At 49.5% G+C, this 25,771-nt stretch overlaps 1 protein-coding gene across 1 annotated transcript in view; it reads right to left on the bottom strand.

Annotated features, from left to right (window-relative positions):
• Positions 1-299: 299 nt before the first annotated feature.
• Positions 300-25,771, bottom strand: part of NMNAT2 (nicotinamide nucleotide adenylyltransferase 2) — an 84,640-nt gene continuing 59,168 nt past the window's right edge. Inside the window, exons 2-11 of the mRNA XM_065410074.1 lie at positions 24,160-24,248; positions 22,916-22,983; positions 19,529-19,607; positions 13,387-13,513; positions 11,817-11,897; positions 10,780-10,824; positions 9,266-9,342; positions 1,604-1,705; positions 1,034-1,101; positions 300-402 (exon numbers count right to left, since the gene is read on the bottom strand). Coding sequence (XP_065266146.1) covers positions 300-402; positions 1,034-1,101; positions 1,604-1,705; positions 9,266-9,342; positions 10,780-10,824; positions 11,817-11,897; positions 13,387-13,513; positions 19,529-19,607; positions 22,916-22,983; positions 24,160-24,248 — 839 coding nt within the window. The remainder of the gene's footprint in view (positions 403-1,033; positions 1,102-1,603; positions 1,706-9,265; positions 9,343-10,779; positions 10,825-11,816; positions 11,898-13,386; positions 13,514-19,528; positions 19,608-22,915; positions 22,984-24,159; positions 24,249-25,771) is intronic.

Genomic DNA, 25,771 nt, shown 5'->3' with positions numbered 1-25,771 from the left:
CACCAGAGCCACCTCCCTAAAGCATGCTGGGTACATCTCTATTTACCGTACCCCCTGCCCCCTGGTGTATGAAGGGGAAGGGTTCTCCGAAGCAGATTGCTGAGCTGTGTACCATTGGGGGTTTGCCACAGCTCCCTGGAGATTCCTGCACTATGGAGCGCTAGAGTCAGTGAGTGAGACAGGCGGACGCGCCGGAGGCTGTGAGAGAGAGACAGACAGACACACAGAGAGCGAGAAGTGTGATGGAGAGCTGGAGGGAAGTGGAGCAGTGGGGCTGCCTTGCTGCAGTGCCTCAGGCTTTAACCAGAGGCGTTGATGTACAGCTGGCTCTTGAGGATGTAGTCAATGACGGGCTGAGACAGGTAATCCACAACGTGTCCATCCCCATGCTGCAGGGCCAGTCTGGAGGGGCAAGAGAACAGAGGGAGTCAGTGCTTGCCAGTTACCCGCCCCACGTTGCCCCAGCCTGTTTTCTCTTCCCCAACAGGAAGCAGCTGTTTGGATAGGGTTCAAATCAGGCTTCATGTGAGCTCAGTCCATGGAGGAGCTGGTCACAGCTCCACAGGGAAGGTGCATTTACGAGGGTCACTGTCTCTCACATGTATGCACATGGTAACATTTTAGCCAAAGGAGCCATTGGTCTGAACGTGTGTGTGATCAATGCAAGTGGATGGGACAAGGCTGCCGAGGGAGGACGGCTCAGTGGTTAAGGCACTGGATTCAGGAGACATGGGTTCAATTCCCTGTTCCGTCACTGACCTCCTGTCACTTAATCGCTCCGTACCTCAGTTCCCCGTCTGTAACCAGGGGATCAGACCACTTCCCTCCCTCACATGGTGGAGCCATGATTATGAGGTGCTCAGATACTATGGAGATGGGGCCATGTAAGTACCTAGATAGATGGGGAAATGTTTGTGGTGGATTGTGGGAAATTCTTGGGTCTACTGGGTGGGAGATGAGATGCCCTGCAGTGGGAATTGAGGGCGGGTCGGGTCTCTATACTCTGCAGCAGGAGGCCCTTCGAGTCACGCACCTGCTTTTAGTTGAACTGACGACAGACATTGGGTGGTTCACGTCGTCCTTCACGACCAGGATGTTGTTCTGTGGTGAAAACGAGAAGAACAAATGAACATGACTGACCTCAGCCCTTTGCTCCTCATGGCTTGTGCACCCAGCATGTCGGGGCTCTCTGGCCGTGAGGACACTAGTGCCCAGAGGTGACATGGGCAGCTGGGCACTTCCTTGGGGATGGTGAGAGGGCTTCTGGGTTCTCCATCCCAGTCACTGAGGTCTGGAACAAGGCCTATGAGTGCTGAAGACGTAAGTGACACACAGGCCTCACACTAGTCCTGTGCACAGGGATGAATGTCTCCCTGATTGCAGAGGCTGGGAGCTTTGCAGGTATTGGTGCTGCTTTATGGAAGTGGTGCAGCGGTAAAGCTTCATAGCTGCCACTGCACAGCCAGCTCAGCCTGCCCATTGGCCTGCCCCGCAATGGCATCATGGCACAGTAAGAAACCGGGGGCGGAAGGCAGAGCCAGGCCAAGCGGACCCAGTCCCAGCCATGATGCAGGGAATGTCTGTGTTGTGCAAAGTTACTTACTTTGTACTTGCGGAGTATTGAGGAATGGTTCATAATCCGGTCTGTGTCTGTGCCGTCCCGGGGCACCACCACGATCCCAAAGTCCCCGACAATCACCTCCATCTGGGAGCAATGCAAAGAGGGACGTTTCAGAACCTTCTAAGTCTCCCGCGCCAGGGCGATGCTGGCCCAGGAACCAGCTCACAGGTCCCTGACTCAAACGAAAGATACGCTGAAATATTCTGTGATGTGTTGAAGGAACTAAGTCTTAACTTACACTCTTTCTGCAAACTTCCTGGAAAGTCTTTGCCAGAAACATGAATGTCATTAAGGAGGCTAATTGGCAACTTCCCAGGGGATGTCTACACTGCCAGTTGGAGATACAAATTCTAGCTCCAGGACCCACACCTACGCTAGTGCACTAAAAATAAAGTGTAGCTGGGGCAGTGCGAGTGGCAGGAGGCACTAGCTACCCTGAGCACGATCCTACCTAGCTATGTACTTGGGGCAGCTAGCCCCTTGCACAGCCATGTTTTAGCATGGTAGCTCGAACTGAGCTAGTGTGGGTATGTCTCCTTGAGTTAACAATCACCCGCTATGCGTGAAGCGTAGACAGCCCGGCAGGTATTCTGATCGTATTTTCTTACAGGACTTTTCAGTGCGTTCCCTTCCTATGGGCCTCAGTCTGCGGTCCCACTCCACACACACAGCTCCCATTGACTTCACTGGAGGAGCTGCTGAATTGGGGTCTGTCATGGAAAAGCTCTTCCAAAATAGCTGCTTGTTGCCAAATGTTAGCAGTAAGTACCGATGAGGTGGCAGAAGGGGCAAGTTTAACCTCACGGTTATGCCGAACTGGCCCTTCTGTTCCAGCGTGTGCGTATTCAGTTCCCATGGAGACATTGGCAGTGGTGGCTGGCAAGATTTCAGTCTGGCAAAACCTAATCCAAAGCCAGTTCAGATCCAGGTTCCATTCCATTCAAACCACTGTGGTTTGTCGGGTTTCAGATTAAAGGTTCTGACTTGGGCCCGTCTCTATGGATCACTCTGCAAAATCTGGTCTGGGTCCAACCACAGTAATGGAAGAGAGAGTGATGAGGGAATTTCCTCTGCAAGGCTGAGCCGCACTCCTCAAAAGAGGAAAATCCAGCTGGGCTCCTTATCTGTTAGCAGCGTTGTTGCTGAGTTTCAAGCTGGTTTCCTGGCTTCACTTGGCACCTTCTAAATCTAATACAAACAGCCCCCACCCACCTAATTTAAAGTTTATCTTTGCTCCCTTTGCCCTACAATCCTGGGATTTTTCTTCCCAAGATGACACTGACACTGCTCCATTTCCTTTGGGTTTTGTTCCAGTTACGATCTTGCTAAAGCTCCCTAGTAGCATGTTCTGTACAGTGAGTTGATGGAGTATTTAATGATACTGCTTGAACCAAAGCTCAGTCCTAAAATCCCACTGTTTCCACTTAAAGCATTTCATGTGTCTGTCTGGCTTAAGATTTTATCCTGCCACCCATCACTGTAGCATGAGAGTCCCTCACCTAAAATCAATACCAAGTCCCTAATGGGTCTCTGGAACATCTCCCTTTTTGGTGTTAAGCTGCTCCTTTAGGCTAGGCTTTTTTGGGGGGGGAACAGGGGGTTGGAAATAAACGGGGTATTTGAACTGTGAGCATCACTGATGGTGGTGGAAAGGCTTCCTCCAAGAGGACGGCTTTGCAACATTTCCTGAAGACGGTCAGGCTCTGGCCTGATCGCCTCTGGGACTCTGTGCCACAGCTGGATGCCCTCGTAAGGGAACGCGTTGTCCCCAGCTCTCACTTGCTTCAACCTAGGCTTTGTGATCTGCATTGGCCCAGGCCCGGGGGAGTGCAGCTGTCACGGGGGTTCCTAGATCAAAATTCAGTCTTTGAGGTAGTTGGGGGTTGAGCCATTCATTGCTTTGAAAACTAGGACCAGGGTCTTAAATTGGCATCATAAACTGACTGGGAGCCAGTGGAGGGACTTGAGCACATGCCTGATGTGCTCACTTTTTGTGGCCTAAGCCACGGTGAAGGTGAAGCCACATTCATGCCTGTGCATCGTCTTCACATTCAGCTTCAGTTACAGCAACCCAGCCTGGAGGTGACAAATGCATGGAGTGCTGTGGACAGGCCCTCACTGGGGGGTGGGGCAGGGAGGCATAAAGATGCCTAGCAAGCTAGTGGTGGAAGAAGGCATTTTGGGAAACTGATGCTACCTGGTCATCCAAACTTAGCGAGGATTCAGACAGAACCCCGCTGCTTTGCCCCACTTTGGTGAATGGAAGCTGTGTACCTTCAGTGGAAGGTGAGACAACATCTTGACCAGCTCTTTGAAGCACTTTCTCCTTTCAAACAACTCCCCACAACTTAGTGCTCTTAAGCATATCCGGAAATATCTGAGCAAATAAACTGCCACGTGCTAAACAGCATTATTTTTACCCGATACAAATGTTAGTCCCCTAAGCAGGTGCTGCTTGCAGGAAGCAAAGCAGAATCTGCAGTGAGCTGCTGTCTTCAGTCTCTCATGTGCTTTAATCGAAGGAGAGGGTGTTGGGCTGTTTCCCCCCCCAGAATCCAGTCCTATTTTGCGTGGGATCCCAAGTGTCAAACCTCGGGTCTAAATTAGGGCACCCAATCCTGTCCCTGAGCACTCAGACCAGCTGAAAGTATCAGACTGGGGTGCCCAAGTGCCAATCTGAGCACTGAGATGCAGGACTAGGTGCCTTAACTTAGATCCTCAAATTACAAAATGATTTGTTATTTTTCAGTCTGAGAGTTGATTTCCCAGAGGTGCGTCCAGATGGAAAAGCAGCTCACAAAGCGATTCATCTCTCGGGGTCTCCTCTCTGGTTTGCCCAGTTGCAGAGCAGGAGAGGGGAGTGGCTGCTGTTTCCTAGACTGGACATAGTTACTGAAATTGAGTCTCTCTGTTGATCTCACTGTATCCGTGTTAGAAGTTTGTTTGCTTGAGTACTCAGTGTGGGATGCCAGAGGAATTTGGCTTTAGAGATCATCTGGCACTGGATCAAAGACAACTCCCAAAGCCATTTTCTGGTGGTCCGGTGTATTTGTTCCACTCTTGTCCAGACTTTGTTCCTCCCTCATCTAGATTATCCACCCCTCTTGGGTCCTCCCCATTTTCCAGCTTTCTCCCCTGATGTCCATCCAAAATTTGGAAACCCCATTCTCTCATAGCCGGCAATTACTTCAGCAATATCACGTATGGCTGCCACCTTGGGGTAAACCACACACCTGACTGCCTCAGAAACCTCCACCACCACTTTACCCACAGTCGACTTTCCAACACCTAATTGCTTGGCAATGGACCTGTAGCAGTCTGGGGTAGCCAGCTTCCAGACGGTTATAGCAACTTGCTTCTGGATCAGAATGCCTTTATGGAGGAGTGTCACGGCAAACTGCTCACAAAGCACCAGAAATGTAGCTTACTTCATGTTTCTTCTTCTGGCCCCCCTGCTGGTCATCCCAGGTCTGCACGATGCTGTGACCCCACCAGGCTGTGCTTGTGGCCCTGCTCCAGAAGCCCAAGTCACCAGCGGCTGTAATGAATGCCATCAGCAGCTTCAGCCAGTTTGCATCTGCCATGTCTGTCGTCATCGTCCTGCTCCATCACAAGTTTTGTCAGGTGTCTTTGGTGGGTCAGAAAACACTGCTGAAATGTCCACCCATGTCTCACAGAAGCTCTGCCCATTTCCTGACACAGGACTACAAGTGCAAACATGAGAAGTTCTTCAAAAGGTGCCTCCTCTGTGTTGCTGGCTCCGGTAGCTGGGAGCGCACTGACCAAAATGACTGCTCAGCAGGCTGTTCAAACTTCCCGCCACATGAGAGGTGGAAAGTCAAGTTTTCCCACAGTGCACCACAGCCAAAGGCTAGAGTGGCCACATTGTGCGAGGGCACTAGGGAATCTGGGATATGGTTGGCTTGACTTGGGTCTGCGTGCTGCAGTGAGGATGCCAGAGCCCTAGTTTGAACCCAGGTTAATGTAGGGTTAACAATCAATGTAGACGCTCAAGCCCTGAGTTCTCGAATGCAGGGTGAGTCCCACTAACCCTGGGTTTACATTGCAATGTAGACATACCCCATACACTGCAATATAAGCCTAGGGTTAGTAGACCTCGTGTTGGCAGATCCTGGGTTTGTTAACCTAGGGCTTGAGTGTCTTTGCTCATTTGTAACCCCAGGTTAGGAATTGTTGAAACCTGGGTCCCAAACTGAGGCTGCAGCAAGTCCAACCACCCTATCCCAGACTTCCTAGCGCCCTCCCAAAATGTGGCTGCTCTAGCCCTTTGTTCATGGTGCAGGGTGGGGAAAACTTGACTGTCCACCAAACTTGACTGTTCAGAGGACCAAGAAAGTCAGCCCATGGGATTATGGGATACTTTTGGCAGACTCCCAGAGCACAAGTTCAACGGGGTTGTGTCTACACTGCAAAGCAATCGGGCTTGAACTCTGGGTCCCAGCCTGATTCAAGCTCGGCCCCTCCACCCCCATGGGGTCCTTGGATCTGAGCCATGGTTTAGTGCACTTTGTGTGCAGATGGAAGGGTTAAGCCTGAACTCAAACCCTGGGCTTACATTGCAGTGTAGATATACCCCACAATTATCTTCCTCCATGTCCACTGTTCTGGCCATGTTGCCATCCTCCAAGTCCTTGCACAAACTTCCTGTAGCCTTCTTCACCAAGTCTAAGTTCCTCATTCAGTCTTCAAGGACTGTGCCACATTGTGAACCACACCACACCTCTCATCTTCCTTTCACACAGCCCCTTAGGCCTGGAACTCCCTCTGTGTCGCTGTTCAGGAAGGACTTTCCTTTCCTTGATTCAAACGCCACTTAGAACTCTCCTCTCCCACAAAGCCAGCTAACAATCGTCCAATTCAGTAACACTGTTGCCCACTCAATACCAAGGAAAAGAGCAACACTTGAACCTCCCTCTATATTTCCCAGCATGTCTGATCTGTGTTGTCTGTGTCGGTTTTAAATTACTTGGGTAGGACCACATATCCTTCTGTCTCCTAAAGCACCAAACAAAGGATTTCACTGGAAAACATGTCTGCTGCTTTCAAAGGTAGGAAGGAAATCTCACCCCTTCCTGAGCTCCACTCAGGTCAGTAGAGACAGAATGTAACTGCTTGTGGGCATGTCATTTAAGACCTGTCTGACCTGCTTTGGCATTAGAACATCAGCAGAACTAGCTATGTCCTTGCAAGATGGAGCTGTTGCTTTTATGCATGTGTCTGATTTAGGTAGTTCATTTATTTTCTGGCTCTGATGGAAGAGATCATCTGGACAGATGGGCAAAGCTTGGGCAAATATTCTCCCCAAATCCAATTTCCTAGCATGTTTTCTCCCAAAAATGCATTTATAGCCGTTATGTTTGCATTTGTTTTGTGTTCCCTTTTGCAGATATTCTAGTGCATGAATTCACTGGGGAAAATGTTCAAGGAAACAGCAAATTATATGTGATTTAATACAGAATAATCATGGAAAGCAAATTTTGAACTAATTCCAGGTACACCTGAAAACCTCACTCTAAAAGTTACACTTACGCAATCAGGGAACAGATTATTCACATGCTTACAGGCTTTGCTGGACTTGGTCCTTGATCCTTAAAACAGAATTCTGTTGTCTTGACAATGTTATCTGTAATTATCTGGGGGAAGTTCCATGGCTGTTTTATACAGGAGGTCAGACTAGATTAGTGGTTTTCAACCTGTGGTCCACAGACCTCTGGGGCTCTGCAGACCATGTCTAAGAAGTCTGCAAAAGGTTGTCATTACTATAGAACAGTGGTTTTCAACCTGTGGTCCACGGACCCCTGGGGGTCCGTAGACCATGTCTAAGATTTCCAAAGGGAGCCGCACCTCCATGTGAAATTTTTTAGGGGTCTGCAAATGAAAAAAGGTTGAAAACCATGGGATTATATTATCACAATGGTTGCGTCTGGTCTCGGAATCCATGAACATAGACAGGTTTGCTGGAGGTGATATTTCTAGCTAGCAAGAGTATTAATGTAGTGGCTTTAAACTATGTTTGTTGCTATCTGTCACTCAAATTACGAGAAATCTTAGGTGGTGAATGGGGTCAGTATGATGATAAACTGGGTTCTGATGACCAAGCCACATTCTTACTTTTATTGGTAAGTACCAGAGCCCCTATATTGATGGGTGTATTAGAAAAGCATATCAAATGATCTTTTCTCCACATGTAGTGTTGTGGACTCTTGTTATTTTAGCATGAGTCTTGTGGTATTTGATGTTTTTACTTAAAGCAACATCCCCTGGAGTCAGATGACTGTGAGAATCTCTGTGTTCATAATTTAAAAAGTCAGCATCTAGCCCTCGTGGTTGCACAGAAAATGTCTGAAAATGTCACCCAAGTAGGCACTAAAAATACCAGATGCCCGCAGACAAAACCCAACCCCGCCCCAATTTTTTTTTTTTTTAAATCCTGAGATTTTTAAACTAATTTTTATTATTTTGGGGGGCCTGAGTCGTGATTAGGAATATTTGGGGCTGGCAATACAGTACTCAGCTTTAAAGACAAAATAATCTGCCAAGGTAAAAAAACTTTAAAGATGGTAAAATGCATTTAAGGCAACACAGATTACAAGAAATAATTTCAACAATTTAATTTGCTTTTCATCATGGATGCTGTAATGTCTCATTTCGTTCAGTTTGGGCAGTGAAATGAGACTGGTCCGTTTCACTTCCTGGTTCTCATGCCCTAGCACAAGGCAGCTGTGTTTGGGTTCCTAACACTGTAGTGCTATATAAGAGCTAGGCTGGAATTATTATTATTAGTGGTAAGTTTATACTACACGCAGGGGTGGCACCAGCACACCAAGCGTGTGCCTGGGGCGGCAAGCCGCAGGGGGCGGCCTGCCGGTCGCTGTGGGGGTGGCAGTCAGGGAGCCTTTGGTGGCATGCCTGCGGGAGGTCCGCCGGTCCCGTGGCTTCGGCGGCAATTCGGCAGCGGGTACGCCGAAGCCGCAGGACCGGCGGACCTCCCGCAGTCATGCCGCGGAAAGCCTCCTGACTGCCGTGCTTGGGGCGGCAAAATACATAGAGCCGCCCCTGACTACACGAACACTGTTTTGCTTGGTTTATTTACATTTCTTTTCCCTATAGTGTCATGAAAATTGGATCTTGTATACCCCTATATCCCCCTCCCCATATTCTAAATTTAGGGCCTAAATCTATTTAACAGCATCTGTTTATAAAAGAAAATGAGTTTGGGAGATGGCCTTTAAAATTTTCCTTACACCCTCAGAATTAGACATAAGTAGCTGCAGTCCCCAGCTGTCTCTGCCACTCATCTCCCTGAGAGTGGGGAGAAAAACATGATGTGAAAGGGAAAGTTTCTGGCTCCAATTTGAAATAAAAGCCGAGTGGGTTCTGAGAGTCAGAAGCAGGATACCTCTCTGGCTCGTTCGGCTGAGGGTGTAAATGGAAGGGGTGGGGCAGGATGGAATGAGGGATAGAGGCAGACTGTTCAAGGTTTCCCATGTGAGTTGACATGTTATGGAATGTTATGCCACATGTAAGGTCACCGTGGGAGAGAGCAAAGAGGTGAGAAAAATGAGAGGGGAGGGAAGGAAACAGCGCACAATGGATTGTACGCAGTGGTAGCCGGCTACTCACGTCAGACTCATTCCAGAGGCCTGGGATACAGAAGGACTCCAGCAGGTCACTGCCACAAAGCAATAAGATACGAAGCTCTGAAGAAAGGGAGCACAGAATGGAGAAGTTGAGAGACATGGGCTTATGGCTTCCCCCTGTGACACTACTGAACCAACAATCCCTGCACTGTGTTGCTGGAGAGACTCTTTCCGTAAGACACAAAAACCAGGGCCTGTTGCTTTGTGGCTATTCAAGGTCCTATCGCACTTTCTGCAATAACAGTGATGTTAGCTGCAGTGCAGTACCCTGGCCAAGCCATCTGCCTACCCTAAATACCTCTCTAGTTTCAAACAGCATTTCATTTCCTCTCCTACACTGCTGTGCAGCATTGCTGTGGGCGGTTAAACAGCTGCTGCATTCCGCCCCAGAGATGGCTGCATTTCAGAACATGTGCATGTGCCGTGTAAAGTATCTCATGGGGAAAGAAGTGATTCCTGTGTATGTAGGTGTATAGAAGTGATTTAGGATCTTTTAAAATGACAGATGTTCTATTAGTTCTCTGTTAGATATTACAAGGACCCGGACAACTGGTTAAAACCAGGGTCTCTAATGGGGGTGTCCCACTGCTCCCCAGCACTTCGTCACTGTCATGGCAGATTAAGGTATTCGCCAGAAAGCCCCAATACTTGCTCACTGCAGGGCAAACCTGTATAGACTTTCATGTCTTCCCTTTAACTTCCCCTGTTTGGATCAGTCTCCCCTAAGTGGCTTGCTGACCTGCACAATTGCTGGCATTTTACTCTGAGATGTGTACAATATCACTTATTGACCCTCAGAACCTAGGACATTTAAAGGCACAGAAACTGCAAGTGTTCAGTGTTAGAATTGAGTGTTGCCGAACAGATTTCTCTGTCTACATCACCACTTTCGGCCACCAGAGGGAAGCAGCAATATTGCTTAAATTTGTAAGGATAGAGGAACACCCAATTTAATGCAGCCTCCTGCCCCCCTCGCGCACACTCCCTGTCTTAGCCACCTATAGCTGAGCGTAAGTCAGCACTTTCCTCAACTTCTGAACTCTGGGCTGGGTTAACACTTAACACTTAAAGGGGTGCAGAGAAGGCTCCAGTGATCATTTCCTGCCTGAGCTATCCATGCTCTGAGCTGTTAAATGATGGGCCCAAGGTCATAGTGAGTCAGTATCAGAATTAGGAAGAGAAGTCAGGTGTCCCAACTCCCAGTCCTCTTTTCTAACCCTATAGCAATGCTGTCCTCCCTCCCTGTGAGGATGGGAATCAGCCCAGGCCATTTCATCACCCTTTTGGGCCAGCCCAAATCCAGATGCCTGGTGTCCAATGGGAGTGATGACCCAGTCCCCTAATTTGGTGTCTGTGTTGTGCTCGGTTGCTAGAACAGACTGTTCATCCCCATTCCCTGCGTGGCCCCTCCCATGTCACCCACTGCGTCAGCCTGGGGGCAGAGAGCTGCGCTTTGCAGGGCCCTGCCTTCCCGAGGGCAGAACAGCGCGTACTCACCAATCTCCTCGTATCTCATCACGGTCCCCAAATTTGCATTCTCATCTGGAGAAAGAGAAGTGCCAGAGTCCAAGCTTCAAATGAGCGTCCATGCCAGAGTGTGCCCAGGAGGGGAGACGGCTCTTTAACTGTTCAGCAGTGGCTCTTAGTGTTAACAGGATTCCTGCTCTACCAGCGCATACCTGTATACTAGCACCTGGTGGTGGATTCCCCGTCACTCAGTCTTTCGAAGGAGATTGGGCGTCTTTCTAAAAGATCTGCTCCCGCTCAACGAGGGAATGGCTGGTTGAGGTTCTAGGGCCCGCATGGTGCAAGAGGTCAGGCCAGGTGATCATAAAGGGATCATCCAGCCTTACAATCAATGGTGAGAGAGACTGCGTAGATTTCCTGTTAGTGGTTGGGGTTAATACTTCCGGGGGTTCTTTCACCTTGGCCAGGGCCGGCTCTAGGCACCAGCAAACCAAGCATGTGCTTGGGGCAGCACAATTGCAGGGGCAGCATTCCGGGGGGAGGCAGTTGTGCTCTCTGAGTTTTTTTGTTTTTGTTTTTGCTTCGGCAGTTGCGCTCTCAGAGGTTGTTTTTTTTTTTTTTTAGAGCCAGCCCTGACCTTGGTGATGTCTGTCTACATCCAGGCATTGCAAACTCAAGGAGTTGCTGTGCCTCTTCCCCTAGTATAGCCGGGCTCAGCGGGGCAGATTTCCCTAGTTAAGCTAATGCTTCTTCCTGCTGAGCAATCCAGGGAAATCCTGGGTGGGATCTGAGTGCCTACCTGCAATGAATTTTGGCATAACCCCTGACAATCTCTGTGACAACCAGGGAGAAGCTGTCAGGGAGAGAGTGGGGGCCTGGTCATCAGCTGGTATAAATGGACATAGCACCACTGTTGTCAATGGATCTACATTGATTTGCACCCACTGAGGATCTGGCTGCGAGTGATACCACAGCACTGGGTTGGATGGGAGGCAGAAAGGAGGAGGAAGACCATGGAGTGGGGAGGACCATAGATGAATGCAAGCATCTACATTTTCATAACGTACCCACAAAAGTGAAGCGCTCCATTGGCGGACGGACACAGCAAATCCGGCTCAGGCTTTCTCCCATCTTCCCCAAGATCTTTGCTGGAGGGAGAGAGAATAGGTAAAAAGCAGGTTCAGAGTCTGAGCCACCTGCAAGAACCACGTCTCACTGCACAAGGCCTGTCTGTTATTCCCCTACAGAGCTCTCGGAACACACAGGGCATTTGACTCTGAGGGCGTGGGGGAATCCCCGCTGGCCATCTCTGCTGGCTGGGTTCTTAAATCAATAAGCTCTCGTCCCCACCTTCTGTATGGTTTGTATCCACTTCCGTCTGTTTGAATGACTCGTTTAGAGCCTTGTTGCTGGATTGAAGTTATTTCATGTAGACGTTCGTCATCCTGAAGAGCTTCTTCCCCCCGCACCAAGATTTGGAAAGAAACCAATATTTTCTGCTAAGGATCTGATCAGCAACTTGGTGCAAATGGCCCCTTACTGGTTTGGTTACTAAAGCCCCAATCTACGGAGATGATCATTGTTTCATGATTTCAGCCCCCTCTTAAAACTTTAATTTCACCCTGTTTGGATTTTTAATGAAGCTAGGTGTGCAGTTGTGGGTGCATCATGCACTCAGGATTGTGCCTAATCTGCACCTGGAATGACCATGATTGCAAATACAAAACAGGTAACAGCATATTTAAAATGTCCTCAGGCAGCCCCCTGAGTGGCTAATCATTGGATTTAAGTGTGACATGCAGTACTTACATGTAAAAAATAGGCATGAAATTGCACTTCTACCACGTTTAAGGATCAAGCGTGGTTTTGGGGCAATTTTAAGATACACCTCTACCTGATATAACGCTATCCTCGGGAGCCAAAAAATCTTACCGCGTTATAGGTGAAACCGCATTATATCGAATTTGCTTTGATCTGCTGGAGTGCGCAGCCCCGCCCCCCCGGAGCGCTGCTTTACCGCGTTATATCCGAATTCATGTTCTATCGGGCCGCGTTATATCGGGGTAGAGGTGTACCTTTTTCATATAGATTTAGTGCCAGAGTGACAGCCCTTCGAAAGGGAAGTCCTCTATTCATTCACAGAACAGGTAGAGCATAGACACTGGCAGTGTGAACTTCCTCCCAATACTCTCCCTATGCACCTTAACTTGAACCTGAAGAGACCACTTTTAGCTGTGGAGCGTGGCTCAGTCTCCATGGCCCGTTTGGACTTTTTCCCGTGTTGCTCCTGGTGCCAATTGTGTGGACACTCAAGTGGACTCTGCCAACAGATCCCAGTCAATAAGGAGTGGGGAAGGGAGAGAGAAGATAGTAAAAGGACCCAGTGACAGGTAGGTTGCATTTTCCAACCCTGAACCCAAATATTGCTGAATTGCCTGGGTCTGGAATCTCAGTTCACTCAAATTATACATTTTGGAACCACACACAGTCTTATCTGAAACCTTCATTTATTGTTTCTTGGACAGGTCTGTTTTCGTTCCCCATTTCTGGGAGAACAAGTCTGGGGATTTCAGATTGGTGCTGTCTGCAGGGCTTACCTCTGCTCTATTTGGAGACCTTCTCTCTGCTGAGACCTACCTGCTGTGGGCTTGTTGGAAACGTTGCTGTTCTGGTAAATGGGCTGTGGAGACTCATTCTGGGGCTGTCCAATCACTGGGGTCATGGAAGGTGTGTTCACATTGGAGAGGATGCAGCCAGTCACTCGCTAGGGTGGGGATGAAATGTAAGGAGTCAGTAATATAACTCCAGAGCCAGAAACACATCCATAGATCTCTCGCTATAGCTTGGTAGCCAGCCCTACAGCTCACAAATTAACAACATTCTCCAGTCGTTACTAGGAGACACAGCCAGCCTCATTTCATGCTTCCCGTTTCCAACCAGTAAAATGAGACCGGGCCATATGACCTAATGAAAGGCAATGAAACCAGGGGAAGGAGATAGGCTTCAGAGCCCAAGCTCCAACCTGAAGTGCATCTTCAAAGCGCTGTCTATACAGCTATTTTTGGAGCGCCCATAATAACCCAAGTTTGTAGGCCTGGGCTGGGAGGCTCGCTTAGCATACCCTAAGCATCTCCATAAATAGGATACCCACCGGAATGATTTCTATTATGTGTGATGAGACCGGCTTGATCAGTGCAAAACCATTATAAGGATACAATTCAAAAACTGGTATTGACAAAATACTAACCCAAATGCCCTCTCCCATTTAGCCCTGTATATTTCATGGCTGCCTTAACTCTTCGCGTGAATTAATAAGGACAATTGTGTGTTTTCAAGTATTCGTCTCCTGGATTCTTAGGCATAAGATGAAGGCCAAAGCTAAGCAAGAGCGGAGATGCTGTTATCACTGGAGATGTCTGTCCGCATGCAGGCAGATCTTATACCAGCTTGGCAACATTCTAGTCACCCACTCACCAGAGCTGAGTAATGTTTTGTCAGGCAGGTAAAGTGTCACTGGATTTTCCATGATTATCAATCAAAGTAAAGGGCAGCTGAGCAGATTTTGGTGCCCAGGCTGGACAATTTTGCAAGGCTGACTTATACATTGCAATTTCATTTGCCGTTTCATTTTTTTCCTAATGACTCAAGATTTCTCCCCACCTCTCCCCCTTACTGTTCTTCTAAGCACACATGGGCCTCGTGGGAATAGGAGACTTCAAACGTTCTCTGTTCTTTTAAAGTGAATTTGGTATCAGCCTGGCAGCCCCGGGGAGTGAAAAACTCTCTGTACCCACACCATGAGGTTGGTAGAGGGAAAGGCCGTGTCAGCTTCCCCCATGCTGCCATGTTGGTGTGCCCTTCCCCTGTTCTGTAGGGACTGGCTCTGGGGTAATTCAGTCTCCATGGCCCATTCAGTCTTTGTCCCCTCTGCTGCATCTGCTAAAATGGGTGTTGGCCAGTGGTGGTCCTATCCGAGTGCCTGCGTGACCATCTCTGAGGTGAGAGGGGCCTTCAGCCTTATGGTCCATTCAGTCTTCTCTCCTGAGTATGATAAAATGACTTCCAATTAGTGCTAATTGGTGGTGGGTTTTGTGATGCAGCCACCTGCGCACTAGGAGCTGGGCTATGCTCTCCAAAGTCATTTCACGAAGGCCACTGTGAACAGCTGCTAGATGACAGTCGGTTTCAGTCAGTGTCAAACTGCCAGATTGGAGCCAGTCCCCAGAGGTGAAAGGCTCCCGCTCACATGAGCCATGCATTCCCCTTTCAGGCCGTGATCCTAAGAGAAATAGAAAAGCTGGCTCTTGATTTAGCTGCGTGTGAACCTGCTTCTGTGAGGAGATTGCTGCACACATCTCAAAGAGGCAGACAGGCAGGCTTTAAACATTGTTTTAGCCCTGCAGTGAGTTAGCACTGTTCTGGGTCCCCAGCCCCCATGTTGCTGCCCAGGATAAGACTGCAATGTTGCTAACTCACCCTGTGCTAGGAGAGAAAGACAGCAGAATAATGACTGCACTCAACACACATCCTTGCATCAAATCTTATTTCCTGAGCCAATCCCACCTGCTCCTTCCTTCCGCTCCCTTCGAACTGGAGGCAAGAAGTGAACAGACGGGGCATCATTAACTGCGGAATCCTGGGGTGGCTCCTGCCCTGCTAGCTAAGAACTTTAAAGGAATGTTAATGTGGTTGGGGGTGGAGAATCCAACCCACCCTGAGCTCTCGCTATAATCCCTTCCCTCGTATCCGCGCCACTCGCCTCCCTTCAGAGGAATTTGAACCATCATAAAAATTTCATCTGACTGGAGGGTGGATTTGAAATGATTCAGAACAACTTGGCTTGTTCCCGGAATGTTCTCTCAAGGTAACGATAGCACTGAGTCGTCAGCTCTCCTCCCTTCAGTTCCGCTCCATGGGGCAGGGATCCAGAGGGGCAGAACAGCAGGGGGAAGCAGTGTTGTGTGAGACACAATATTCGGCCTAGCCTGCCTGTCCAGACTGCTGAGGCGCGAGTTCAGGCTTTCCTCATCTTGTCTCGACTACTGTAATCTGCCCCTCTCTGCCCCTTGTTGCCAGCCATGCTGCCTCCCTCAATCCAGTCAAAACGCTGCTAGTAGGGTCACAGAATCATAGAAATGAAGGGCAGGAAGGGACCTTGAGAAGTCATCTAGTCCAAGCGCCTGCACTGAGGCAGGACCCTCAACCTAGACCATCCCTGACAGGTGTTTGTCCAACCTCTTCTTAAAAACCTCCAATGGTAGGGATTCCACAACCTCCCTGGGAAGCCTATTCCAGAGCTTAACCACCCTTAGAGTTAGAAAGATTTTCCTAATATCTAATCTAATCTTGTTGCAGATTAAGCCCATTACTACTTGTCCTACCTTCCATGGACATGGAGAACAAATGATCGCTGTCCTCTTTATAAGAGCCCTTAACATAGATGAAGACTATCATCAGGTCTTTTTCCAAGACTGAACATGCCCAGTGTTTTTAAGCTTTCTTTATAGGTCAGGTTTGCTAAACCTTTTACCATTTGTTGCTCTTCTCTGGGCTCTCTCCATTTGTCCACATCTTTCTTCAAGTGTGTTGCCCAGAACTGGACAGAGCACTCCAGCTGGGGTCTCCCCAGGGCTGAGTAGAGCAGGTCAGTTACCCCCTGTGTCTTACACAGGGCAATCCTGTTAATACCCCACAGAATGGTCATCTTGACTTCCACTTTCACCACATCACTTCTCTGCTGGCATTCCTCCAATGGCTCCCCCTCTCCCATGAGTGCCTTGTCTTTGCCTTTAAAGCCTTCTCCATTTACCCCCTCCCTAACCATCAGATCTAGTAGCTTGCCGAGCTGTGGACACTCCAACATCGCTCTGCCAGTGGTGCCAGCCTCAGTCACTCGCCCATCGGCGTCTCCCTCAAAAACACCTCCATGCTTTCTCCCACCTACCCTCCACCCCCAAACACACACACCTGGTGAAAACTCCCTGGCCAAACGCCTGAAGCTTCCACCTTCTCTTCTTTTAACTGCCTCCTCCGAACCTGCCCCTGCTGTGATGCCTGCAGATCCTTCCTGCCTGGCACTGGGCCAGGCAAGTGGCATGGCCAAGCCATCTGCTTTTCTTCTCAACTCGGTTTGTTTCATTGGTTCCTCCTCCTGCCCTTCTTTGCCCACTTGAGTGAGCCCTGACTGGTTTGTCCCTTTCATCCAGGTCTCAGGGTGGCTTTAATGCCAACCTCCCCATTGCTGTTGCTGGAGGGTAGGGTAATGGTCTAAGGTCATTAGCTGAAGAGGTGGTGGGAAGTCCCATTTCTGTTCAGGGTTTGTGATCTTCATTCTCACTTCTGCCTGTGCCTGTGGAGGGGTTTCACTTACTGTGTCATGTATTCTCTGGGGTTTACACAGCACGGAAGATGCCCTTGAATTTTCCTGTTGCTGTGAGTCATTCCTTAGGGCCAATGGAGCCAGGTTTGTCCCATGGGGTTATTTTGTTAGGTGAGTAAGCAGGGCTTCATTCACTTGCCTTTCAAATGCCCTCTTTTCCCCTGGATTGACTGTGTGGCAGGGATGATGATTGCTTAGCTGTGAGTTTGCCTTCCCCAACTGCTCTCACTGCAGCCTCGTTCTTGTGTGCGTCCTGACAAGTATTTTTTTCTCCCCCCCCCCCCCCATGTATAGAAGCTTGGCATTTCCCTGGAGTAGACACAGTGCTGGGAGTTTGTCCTTAGCCCTTTTCCAAAGGTGGATTAAATTCGGTCATGTGCAGCACAATGTTCTTTTCATTCCACTTTCTTCTAATCTCCTTTTGCCTAGCTCCCTTACTATGAGGGCCTGTCTACACAGTGAAACTTAATTCAGATGAAGGAAGGGTGTGAATTTACAGTGTGACAGCTACTCCTGAATAACTCCACTGTGATGGGGTGTGTACACCCCACAGTGGCAGCGAAAGGGTTAATGGGAGGCCGAGGGCTCATTTAGCCCACTTGGTGGCACCTGGAGGGTGCGTTAGGTACAGTTCATAGGCAGACTCAGCTGGGGAGGAGAGTCACCTTCATAAAGCGAGGCACTCAGAGCAGTGAGGAAGAGATCCAGAGGGAGAGAAGGCCTGGGAGTCTCTCCTGAGACAGGAGCTGTGGCAAATGGCCAGGGACAGAAGGGACATGGGAAAGCTGCAGGCATGGAGATTCCTATGATGAGCCCCAGGGCCGGCTCCAGGCACCAGCCCACCAAGCTTGTGCTTGGGGCGGCACCTGGAGGGGGGCGGCGTGGCGCTCCGGCTCTGGCCGCCGGGGAGAGCGGGGCCACGGCTGGGCACTCCGCCCTCCCCCCGGCGCTCTGGCCGCCGGGGAGAGCGGAGCCCCGGCCGGGCACTCCGCCCTCCTCCCAGGGCTCCGGCCGCCCTCCCCCCCGGCCGCCGGGGAGAGCGGAGCCCCGGCCAGGCACTCCGCCCTCCTCCCAGGGCTCCGGCCGCCCTCCCCCCCGGCGCCCTCCCCCCGGCCACCGGGGAGAGTGGAGCCCCGGCCGGGCACTCCGCCCTCCTCCCAGGGCTCCCCCCGCGCCCTCCCCTGCCGCGCTGGGGCGGGGGGGGGCGGCCGGAGGCTTTTTTGCCTGGGGCGGCAAAAAAGCCAGAGCCGGCCCTGATGAGCCCTAATGAAAGGAAAAGGTCCAGTGGAGGCTGCCGGGTGGTTTGCTGTCCCAGAAAGTTGGGAAGAACCCAGAGAGGCTCAACACCAGGATGAGTGGAGTGGCTGAAGTGGTGCTTGGTTCTATTTGGGGGGTTTTGAGTTCTGCTGGGAGAAGTCTGGGACCCCCCGCCCCCAGGGAGGGGGGGGGGAAATTTCGTAATGGTGACGCTGTTGGTGCAGGACGTTGATACTCAGTAATGGGTGGACTATTGTGACCTGGCCAGCAGGTGGAGTCACACAGCAGACCATGTGATCCCTAAGGTCGAGAGGAGGCAAAAGGGGGGCAATGCCAGGACTCGCCAAAAGGGGGTGCTCCGGGACAGTGAGTTTGTCACACCATGTACTGACAAGTCCCAATACCCTTGCGTGATCTGCATAGCAGGTGCTGTGACTATCTCTGATTGGAGGTTGTTGGAGTTTAGGCCTTGGTGCATTCTTGGGAGCCTTTCCTATTTGCTGGTCTGGAGAACCATTCAGTTTCCAGGAATGGCGGCTGTTTGGAATCCCTTGTTTGAGGAATTCTTTTGCGAGGAGCAGGGTTTTGTTTTAATTGGCAAGTCCCCCTCGCTCCTTGTTACTGATGGTATTTTTAGCCTCTCCGTGTGGGTGTATTGATCTGGGCTGGATTGTTTGCTGCAATGTGTGATTGGTACTTTGCTGTCTGATGATGATGTGCGCACCCAAACTTAGAGGGCTGACTCCTTTTTTTTTTCCAGCCAGGAGAGCTGGACACGTGCCTGTGTAATATTCTGTCTCTTCTACCTGTGTTGGGCCAGAACCTCAGCTTGGGTAAATCGTCACAGCTCCACAGGTTTCAGGGGAGCTATGGTGTTTTTCCACAGCTAAGGATCAGTCCATTGAACATATATATCAAGTTGGTGTAATTGAATCAACCTGAAAGAGAAAGAAACCTGCCCTGCATTGGCTACCGCTGAGCCTGAACTCAGCCCTGAAAGTGCTACAGATCAAAGCTATTAGAGGAATACTCGGGTTGTGCATTAAAAATGCATTGGTCTAACCACTTTCCTACACCACTTCTCCCGCTAGCCACAGCTTTCCCCTCCCCCCTCTGTGACACACCTGCCCAGGTGTGACTCACCTTCATCAGATCGCGGTGGTGTTCCAGTACGCTGCAGGTAGTCTGCCAGGTGTCCTGATAGCACTCCCAGGGGTCCACCCTGTGGGGAGGAGAGAACATAACACAGAGGGTTTGCATGTGAATCTTGCTCTGTCCTTCACCATCCAGCATGCTCAGTTGCAGTGGAGAGGCCAGAAAGAGACAACCATGCTGCTGGGAACCATCCATGTTAACCTCCTCATGTCTGCCTGCGATTAGAGGCTGGAATAAAATGCCAAATGCAGCTTTTCCAGCCATCACATTTTCATTGTATTCTCCCTACCTGCCTTTGGTTAAACTCCTCCATCCCTGCTCCATTTCCCTGCCCCTCCCCAGTCCTGGGCATGCCCGTCTAAAAGCTCTTCTCCTCTGGCCTCTGCCCAGGTGCCAGACACTGCATGGAAATGTATTGAGACAGCAGCTTTGGTCACCAACATGACAATGGGACCGAGAAGCACACTGGGCTCCTGAGGAAGAATGAATGCGATGGCTGTCCAGGGTTTCTGCTCACAGAAATTTTTCCCATGGTATGCACGGCTGAACCACTCTCAAGGCAGAGCTCACAGCATCCATTGTGACAAATTCCCGCGAGTGGCGTTGCAACCTGGCACGTTGTGTCTCAGCAGGACTCTGTTTGGGGGACCTCTCAAATGCGGGAGGGCCTGGGGCAAACTGCCCCTGCCAATGGTGTGCACCATGCATAACATGCGCATGGCTGCCCACGCCACTGCTGCTCTCAATGAAGTGCTTCCTCTTTCTGCCCCCTCACCCAAACAGCGTCTGGGAGGAGCTGACGGAAGTTGCATGGAGCTCGGTGGCTGTTGGGACATGGTGTCACTGAACTACGCCAGCACTGCAGTCAGGGCACTGGCCTGGAGCGCACCTCCATGGGGATACTGGGCACTAGCCCAGCCTGTTGACAACCTACATCACAGAGGGGTGTGAAATCCTGTAGAGAGGCTCTTACCTGCCCCCTCTCTTGGGCCTTGACCTATTGTGGTTCTATCCATATGGGAGGAAGCATCTTTAACCCTTCCCACCCTGAAGTGCCACAGCTAAAGCCAAAGGGGGAAATATTTAAGGGTTTAAACTTTCATTTCAGGAAATTAAACTGCGTGCAGGTGCAGTCCTGATAGCTGAGCGCCACCAAACATGATGCACCGGCAGCAAACCAGCCTGACCCACTCTCCCGTGCCTGAGCAACAGCTACCTGACGTGGCCATCACAGAGAAAGGGAAGGGCCGCCCCACTGACTGCCATTGCTGGCTTTTAGCAAGACAAGGCAGGTGAGGTAACATCGCTTACTGCACCGACCTCTGGTGAAATAGCCTGCTGTTCTCTGTTGCGTTACTGAAAGGTCAGAGCAGTACGAGGAAGAGTGGAAACGGGGAACGTGGCGAAAGCCTTGTTGGCGCTGGGGCTGTCACCACACCAGTGTGAGCCCCTCGCATTAGACGTGCTGGCTGGGGTAACAAGTGATTTGCGCTGGCGCAGCTGAGACAGTGAAGAGAAGCCCCAGGCAGGGGTCTGGGTGACAGGGGATGTAGCTGTGCCTTGGGATGCAGTGTCCAGCAGCTGTGACATTATTCATAAAAATTATCCCTACCTCTTGCTTCCCCCCCCGCCCTCGGCTGGCCTCCCACTTGTGAGACAGGACAGTGCTCTTATCCCCATTGTACAGATGGGAGGCTAAGGGACTTGCCCAAGGTCACACAGAAAGTCTATGGCAGAACAGGGAATTGAACCATAGTATCTCACATCCTCACAGCTAGTGCTCTAACCACTGAACCATCCTTCCCCATAGCCTGATGTTTGTAAAATCACTTGGGAGACACGGAATTTATCCAGCAGTTATTTCTTGAGGCCGTGGGGGGAATTCATTAGTCTGGTGCCTTTGTCTTTTTGCACAAAGACAATGTGAAAGGCAGTCTTTTTTCTAGGAAAAGCTTCCCCCACTGCTCCTTCACTGGGCCTTTTTCCCAGAGCAGGAAAACTCTTCTTTTTCTTTTTCTTTTCTCAGATCTTCTGAGAGCCCCCAGTCTTTCATGAATTGCTAATCGCACCCTGGCTGTTCCCAGAGCCTTTCCTGGCAATGAGATTTCATGCCTGTCTCACACAGAATGTGGGTGCAGGAATTTCCACCCCTCCTCTATACACCAGGTTGTGAAAGACAAACCTCCAGTGCTACAGCCTGGCTTAATTGAAAACTTAATGAGCTGCTAAATTGGGATGTTTCTTAAACATATTCTTAGCAGCTGAATGTATTTTTTCTCTCACACCCCACCTGAGGACTCTCAGACATGATCTCACTAATTAAAAACATGCTGAGTGCCTAATGTCTGTGTAACCTCTGTGCTACACATGCCTCAGCTAAGTTAGAAACCATCTCTGCTCTTCATTAGGGTCTGTGTACCTGGGATTGACACTAGTGGTAATAATAAACAATAGCACTCAGAGCCTGTGCATACAGACACGCTTCTGCACGTATGGCCAGATGCTCCCAGCTGTGTCAGACACACATGCTCACCAAAGCCAGGCAGACACTCACTCACGCAGTCATGACCATCCACCCAATCCTTTTGATAGCTTCCATATCATCTGATGCAACTTGGTGTCTCTCCATGTGGCCATCAATATTAGTCAACTCTATCTGGGTCTCATCCAATGGAAAGAATCCCACTGAAGTCAATGGGATTTGGATCAGGTCCGGGTGTGCCCTATTTGTTACTCCTTTTCTCAACCTTCTTGATCTTCCTCCCTTGCAATTCCTCCTGGTACTTGTCCCTCTCTCCTTGTTCTTCCCCTTCCCTACTCTCCTCCACAGCCTGTTTGCTCATTCCCTTTCTTTTCAACAGCCTCCTCCCACTTTCTCTCTCCCTCTCCTTGTGTGAGGAACGTGCGCTTCCTCTGACCTACAAAGACTGCTGAGTTTCTTATACAGGCATGTGCACTCACAGTAACAATGAGCCATTATTAAAACATGCTCTTTCCATGCAAATTATAATGGCACAAACTTTTCTGGTGCATAATTAAGGTAATTAGTGGAAGCTTGCTTTAATTACACACTGCGTGCTTAGCCGATAAGTGTGTCTGTTATCAGCCGCAGCCGGAAGGGCTGACTGGAGCTTTGCTTTCACCTCCTCCCTTGGTGGGGATGTTTGATGCACATCACTAGCTACCACTTGCTGGCTCTGAGATGAGCCCCTTGAAAATCCTCTCCAAGCTCAGTCTGAACTGACCTTCCCCTGAGCCGGTGGATGTGACTCGAACCGGATTCTTACAGGCCGGCGTTGCCCCATAAAAGGAGCGTCGTGTCTTTCAAAGGCTCCCTGTATAACCCAACCGGCAATACCCAAGGTGTTACCTCACCTGATCCAGTCAGAGGACTGGACGGCCAGTTGGCACATGGTCAGACGGTGTCGGCTGGAGACCAGGCCCTGAAAGAAAATAGTAACTAAGAGAGGATGCAGGGAGAATCAGTGAAGCTTTGTCCAATGTCCAGTCCTCCCTCAAGCTTGGACCTGACTCAATTCTGTGATCTCCCCACCAAAACCTAGTCCAAGCTCTCCTGAATGCACCACAGGGACACAGATCCACTAAACTGAGTGTGAACCCAACAGCACCCCCGCAGATGGGCCATCACCAAGGTTATTCATCAGCATAGGGAAGAGGTATCTGTCTTGCCCGGATTCAGAGGGCAGAACCAAGCAGCCTATGTGACATCAGAAGAGCTTCGCTTCTCTCTGAATCCTGCCTGGCCTGGGGGCTAATGATAGGGACAGCATTTTCTCGAGTCTTTTTGGTTAGGAGGAAACTTCTGCAGCTCAAATATAGAAATTTCCCTATCTTTGGATTTCATTCTCCAAAAGATGCTTTTAACAGCTCCTGTCCCAGTATTGCCAAGCCCAAGCGTACGAAAATCATGAGCCAGGCCCCCAAACTTATGAGATTGGCTTTAAAAACATGAGATTTAAAAAAAAACATTATTTGCTTTCTGGTGTTTGTGCCTTTTAAGGATCACATTTTCCAGCTTTCCTCTGTAATCACAAGGGCTAAAAACTTGGGGGCGAAAGTTAAATGAAAGCTGAGATTTTTGGGTAATCACAGGACTCCGGGAGCTGCAGCTTTAAGAAAAAAACTAGACTTAAGGTAAAATCACAAGAGCTGGTAACACTGCTGCCCTACATCAGGTTAATCAGAACCATTAATGGTTCTGATTAACCTGCATCTGAAGTGAGGTTTTTACCCATGAAAGCTTATGCCCAAATAAATCTGTTAGTCTTTAAGGTGCCACCAGACTCCTTGTTGTTTTTGTAGATACAGACTAACACGGCTACCCCATGATAATTAATGGGTACTATCTGACCCACACAATCTTATCCCAGCCTTCTGCTCAGCTTCCCCACAGCTTTCACTCTGGCATCAGCTGAGCTGTAAGATTTCACTCTCCTCCAGACTCAGTTTTGGAACCAGCATTACCTGGTTCCCCAGGGTGTTCATTGAACTAGAAACCCTCAGACCTAACTCTTCCTGTCGTTCATGCACACTTCCAGCTTCCTGCAGATTACTTTGGCAATATCACACAGGAGCGAGCAAGAACTTGATGAACTAACCTGCTTCCCATAGGAGTCATGTACAGGTGAGACGATTCCACCAATTACAATGAACCTTCCAGTCTTGTGCAGATAATCCCGGGCTCTTTCTAATGAAGGAAACAAACAAAAAAGGAGGGGGAGGGGATCACTATGTACATTCCACTCAGTAAAGCCAAAAGTTAGCTAGCGTTTTGAGCCAGATTTGAAAAACTGGTCTCAATTTTCACATGCAGTTTGTGCAAATCCCTGAATTTTCTCCTGAACATAATTGTGCAAGCAAAATTCACTGTGCAAAAGTGGTGGGTGGACTGAGGCCCATTGGAAACTGTCCCTTTGCCTTTAGGATAAAGATGAGGATATTAAATGCAAAGTCAGGGCTAAATTCTCTGCTGGTGTAATTGAGTGACATGCCATTGAAGTCCAGCTGTGCCCATTAACACCAGCACAGATGCTGGCTCTGAATATTTCAGTAATGTTAAATACTTAAATATTTAAATACCCAAAAACCAAGTGCATTTGTAATACAATGGCAAAGAATGTATTAATCTCCTTCTAGTGGCGGGTACACTCCAGGATAACCCTGTACTACTACCATCAGCTAATGAAGATAATCCCTTAGCTCAAGTAACAGAGGTGTGACCTGCAGTGCTAAACATCATGAGTTGATTTCAAACCCAGCTGATCACCCAGCCCTGTGTGTGTGAGGGGGTGGGGAGAGCGGAGATTGTTGTATTTTCAGAATGTAAGGCTACCAATATGCCCCCTTTAGCTTGCTCTGTCATGCCAGTGTGGCAGAGCTCATCATGGCATTGAGGAAGACCCCAGATAAAGGATGTAATTGGTTTTAATTGGATCCAGGTTAATAGTGAATACAGCCATTACCATCTGAAAGGTGTTTGGTGACCTATGTGAAATGAGCTGGTGGGCTCTGCCCCATTCTTAGTGGACACAGGTGTCTACACCACAGAAACCACCATCACAGTTGGCAATCTCGGCAAAGAGCCCAGGGAATGAATGGGGTCTGGAGACTGACTTCCTGTCTGACCCCTAGAAGTGGTCATTGGTGAGGGGAACGGTTGCATTGCCATGGTCACTGCTGTAGGGCCTGGTCTGTGATTAAATCTAGCCCCTCAGTCTTCAGGGCTGTCAGTCCATCACTGAATTCATTTAACAACACAGTAATTAAAACGACAATGCGTGCAATGGAGTGACCTGCCTCGCAACAACATTGCTGGGTGGAGTACAGCTAAATCTTTGTGGCAGATTGAAAATGGGCCCCATACATGTCTCTCGTGCCTGTTGTTTGCATTTATTCTCTTTGGCACTGTTTGTGCGGGTATGTTAATAGGGCTGGTGAAAATGTTTTAAAATGCAATTTAAAAACAGCTCCTGGTGACGCAGCTTGTTGGGCTAGCGGACGCAGCTTTACAAACTACGTTTCCCATGTATATGAAAGGCAGTGTGGTCTAGTGGGTAAGACATTGGCTGGGGGCTCAGCAGACCTAGTCTCTATTCAGGGCTTTGGAGCAGAGCCCGGAGCAGTGGAGCTGCAGGTTTTTGCCTGGAGTTAGAGCAGAGCAGAGCCGGAGCATAGCTCCAAAGCCCTGTCTCTATTTCTGGCTTTACCACT

Source organism: Emys orbicularis, chromosome 8 (assembly GCF_028017835.1).
Source record: "Emys orbicularis isolate rEmyOrb1 chromosome 8, rEmyOrb1.hap1, whole genome shotgun sequence".
Taxonomy (NCBI): domain Eukaryota; kingdom Metazoa; phylum Chordata; order Testudines; family Emydidae; genus Emys; species Emys orbicularis.
This window is presented reverse-complemented; position numbering and strand designations above follow the sequence as displayed.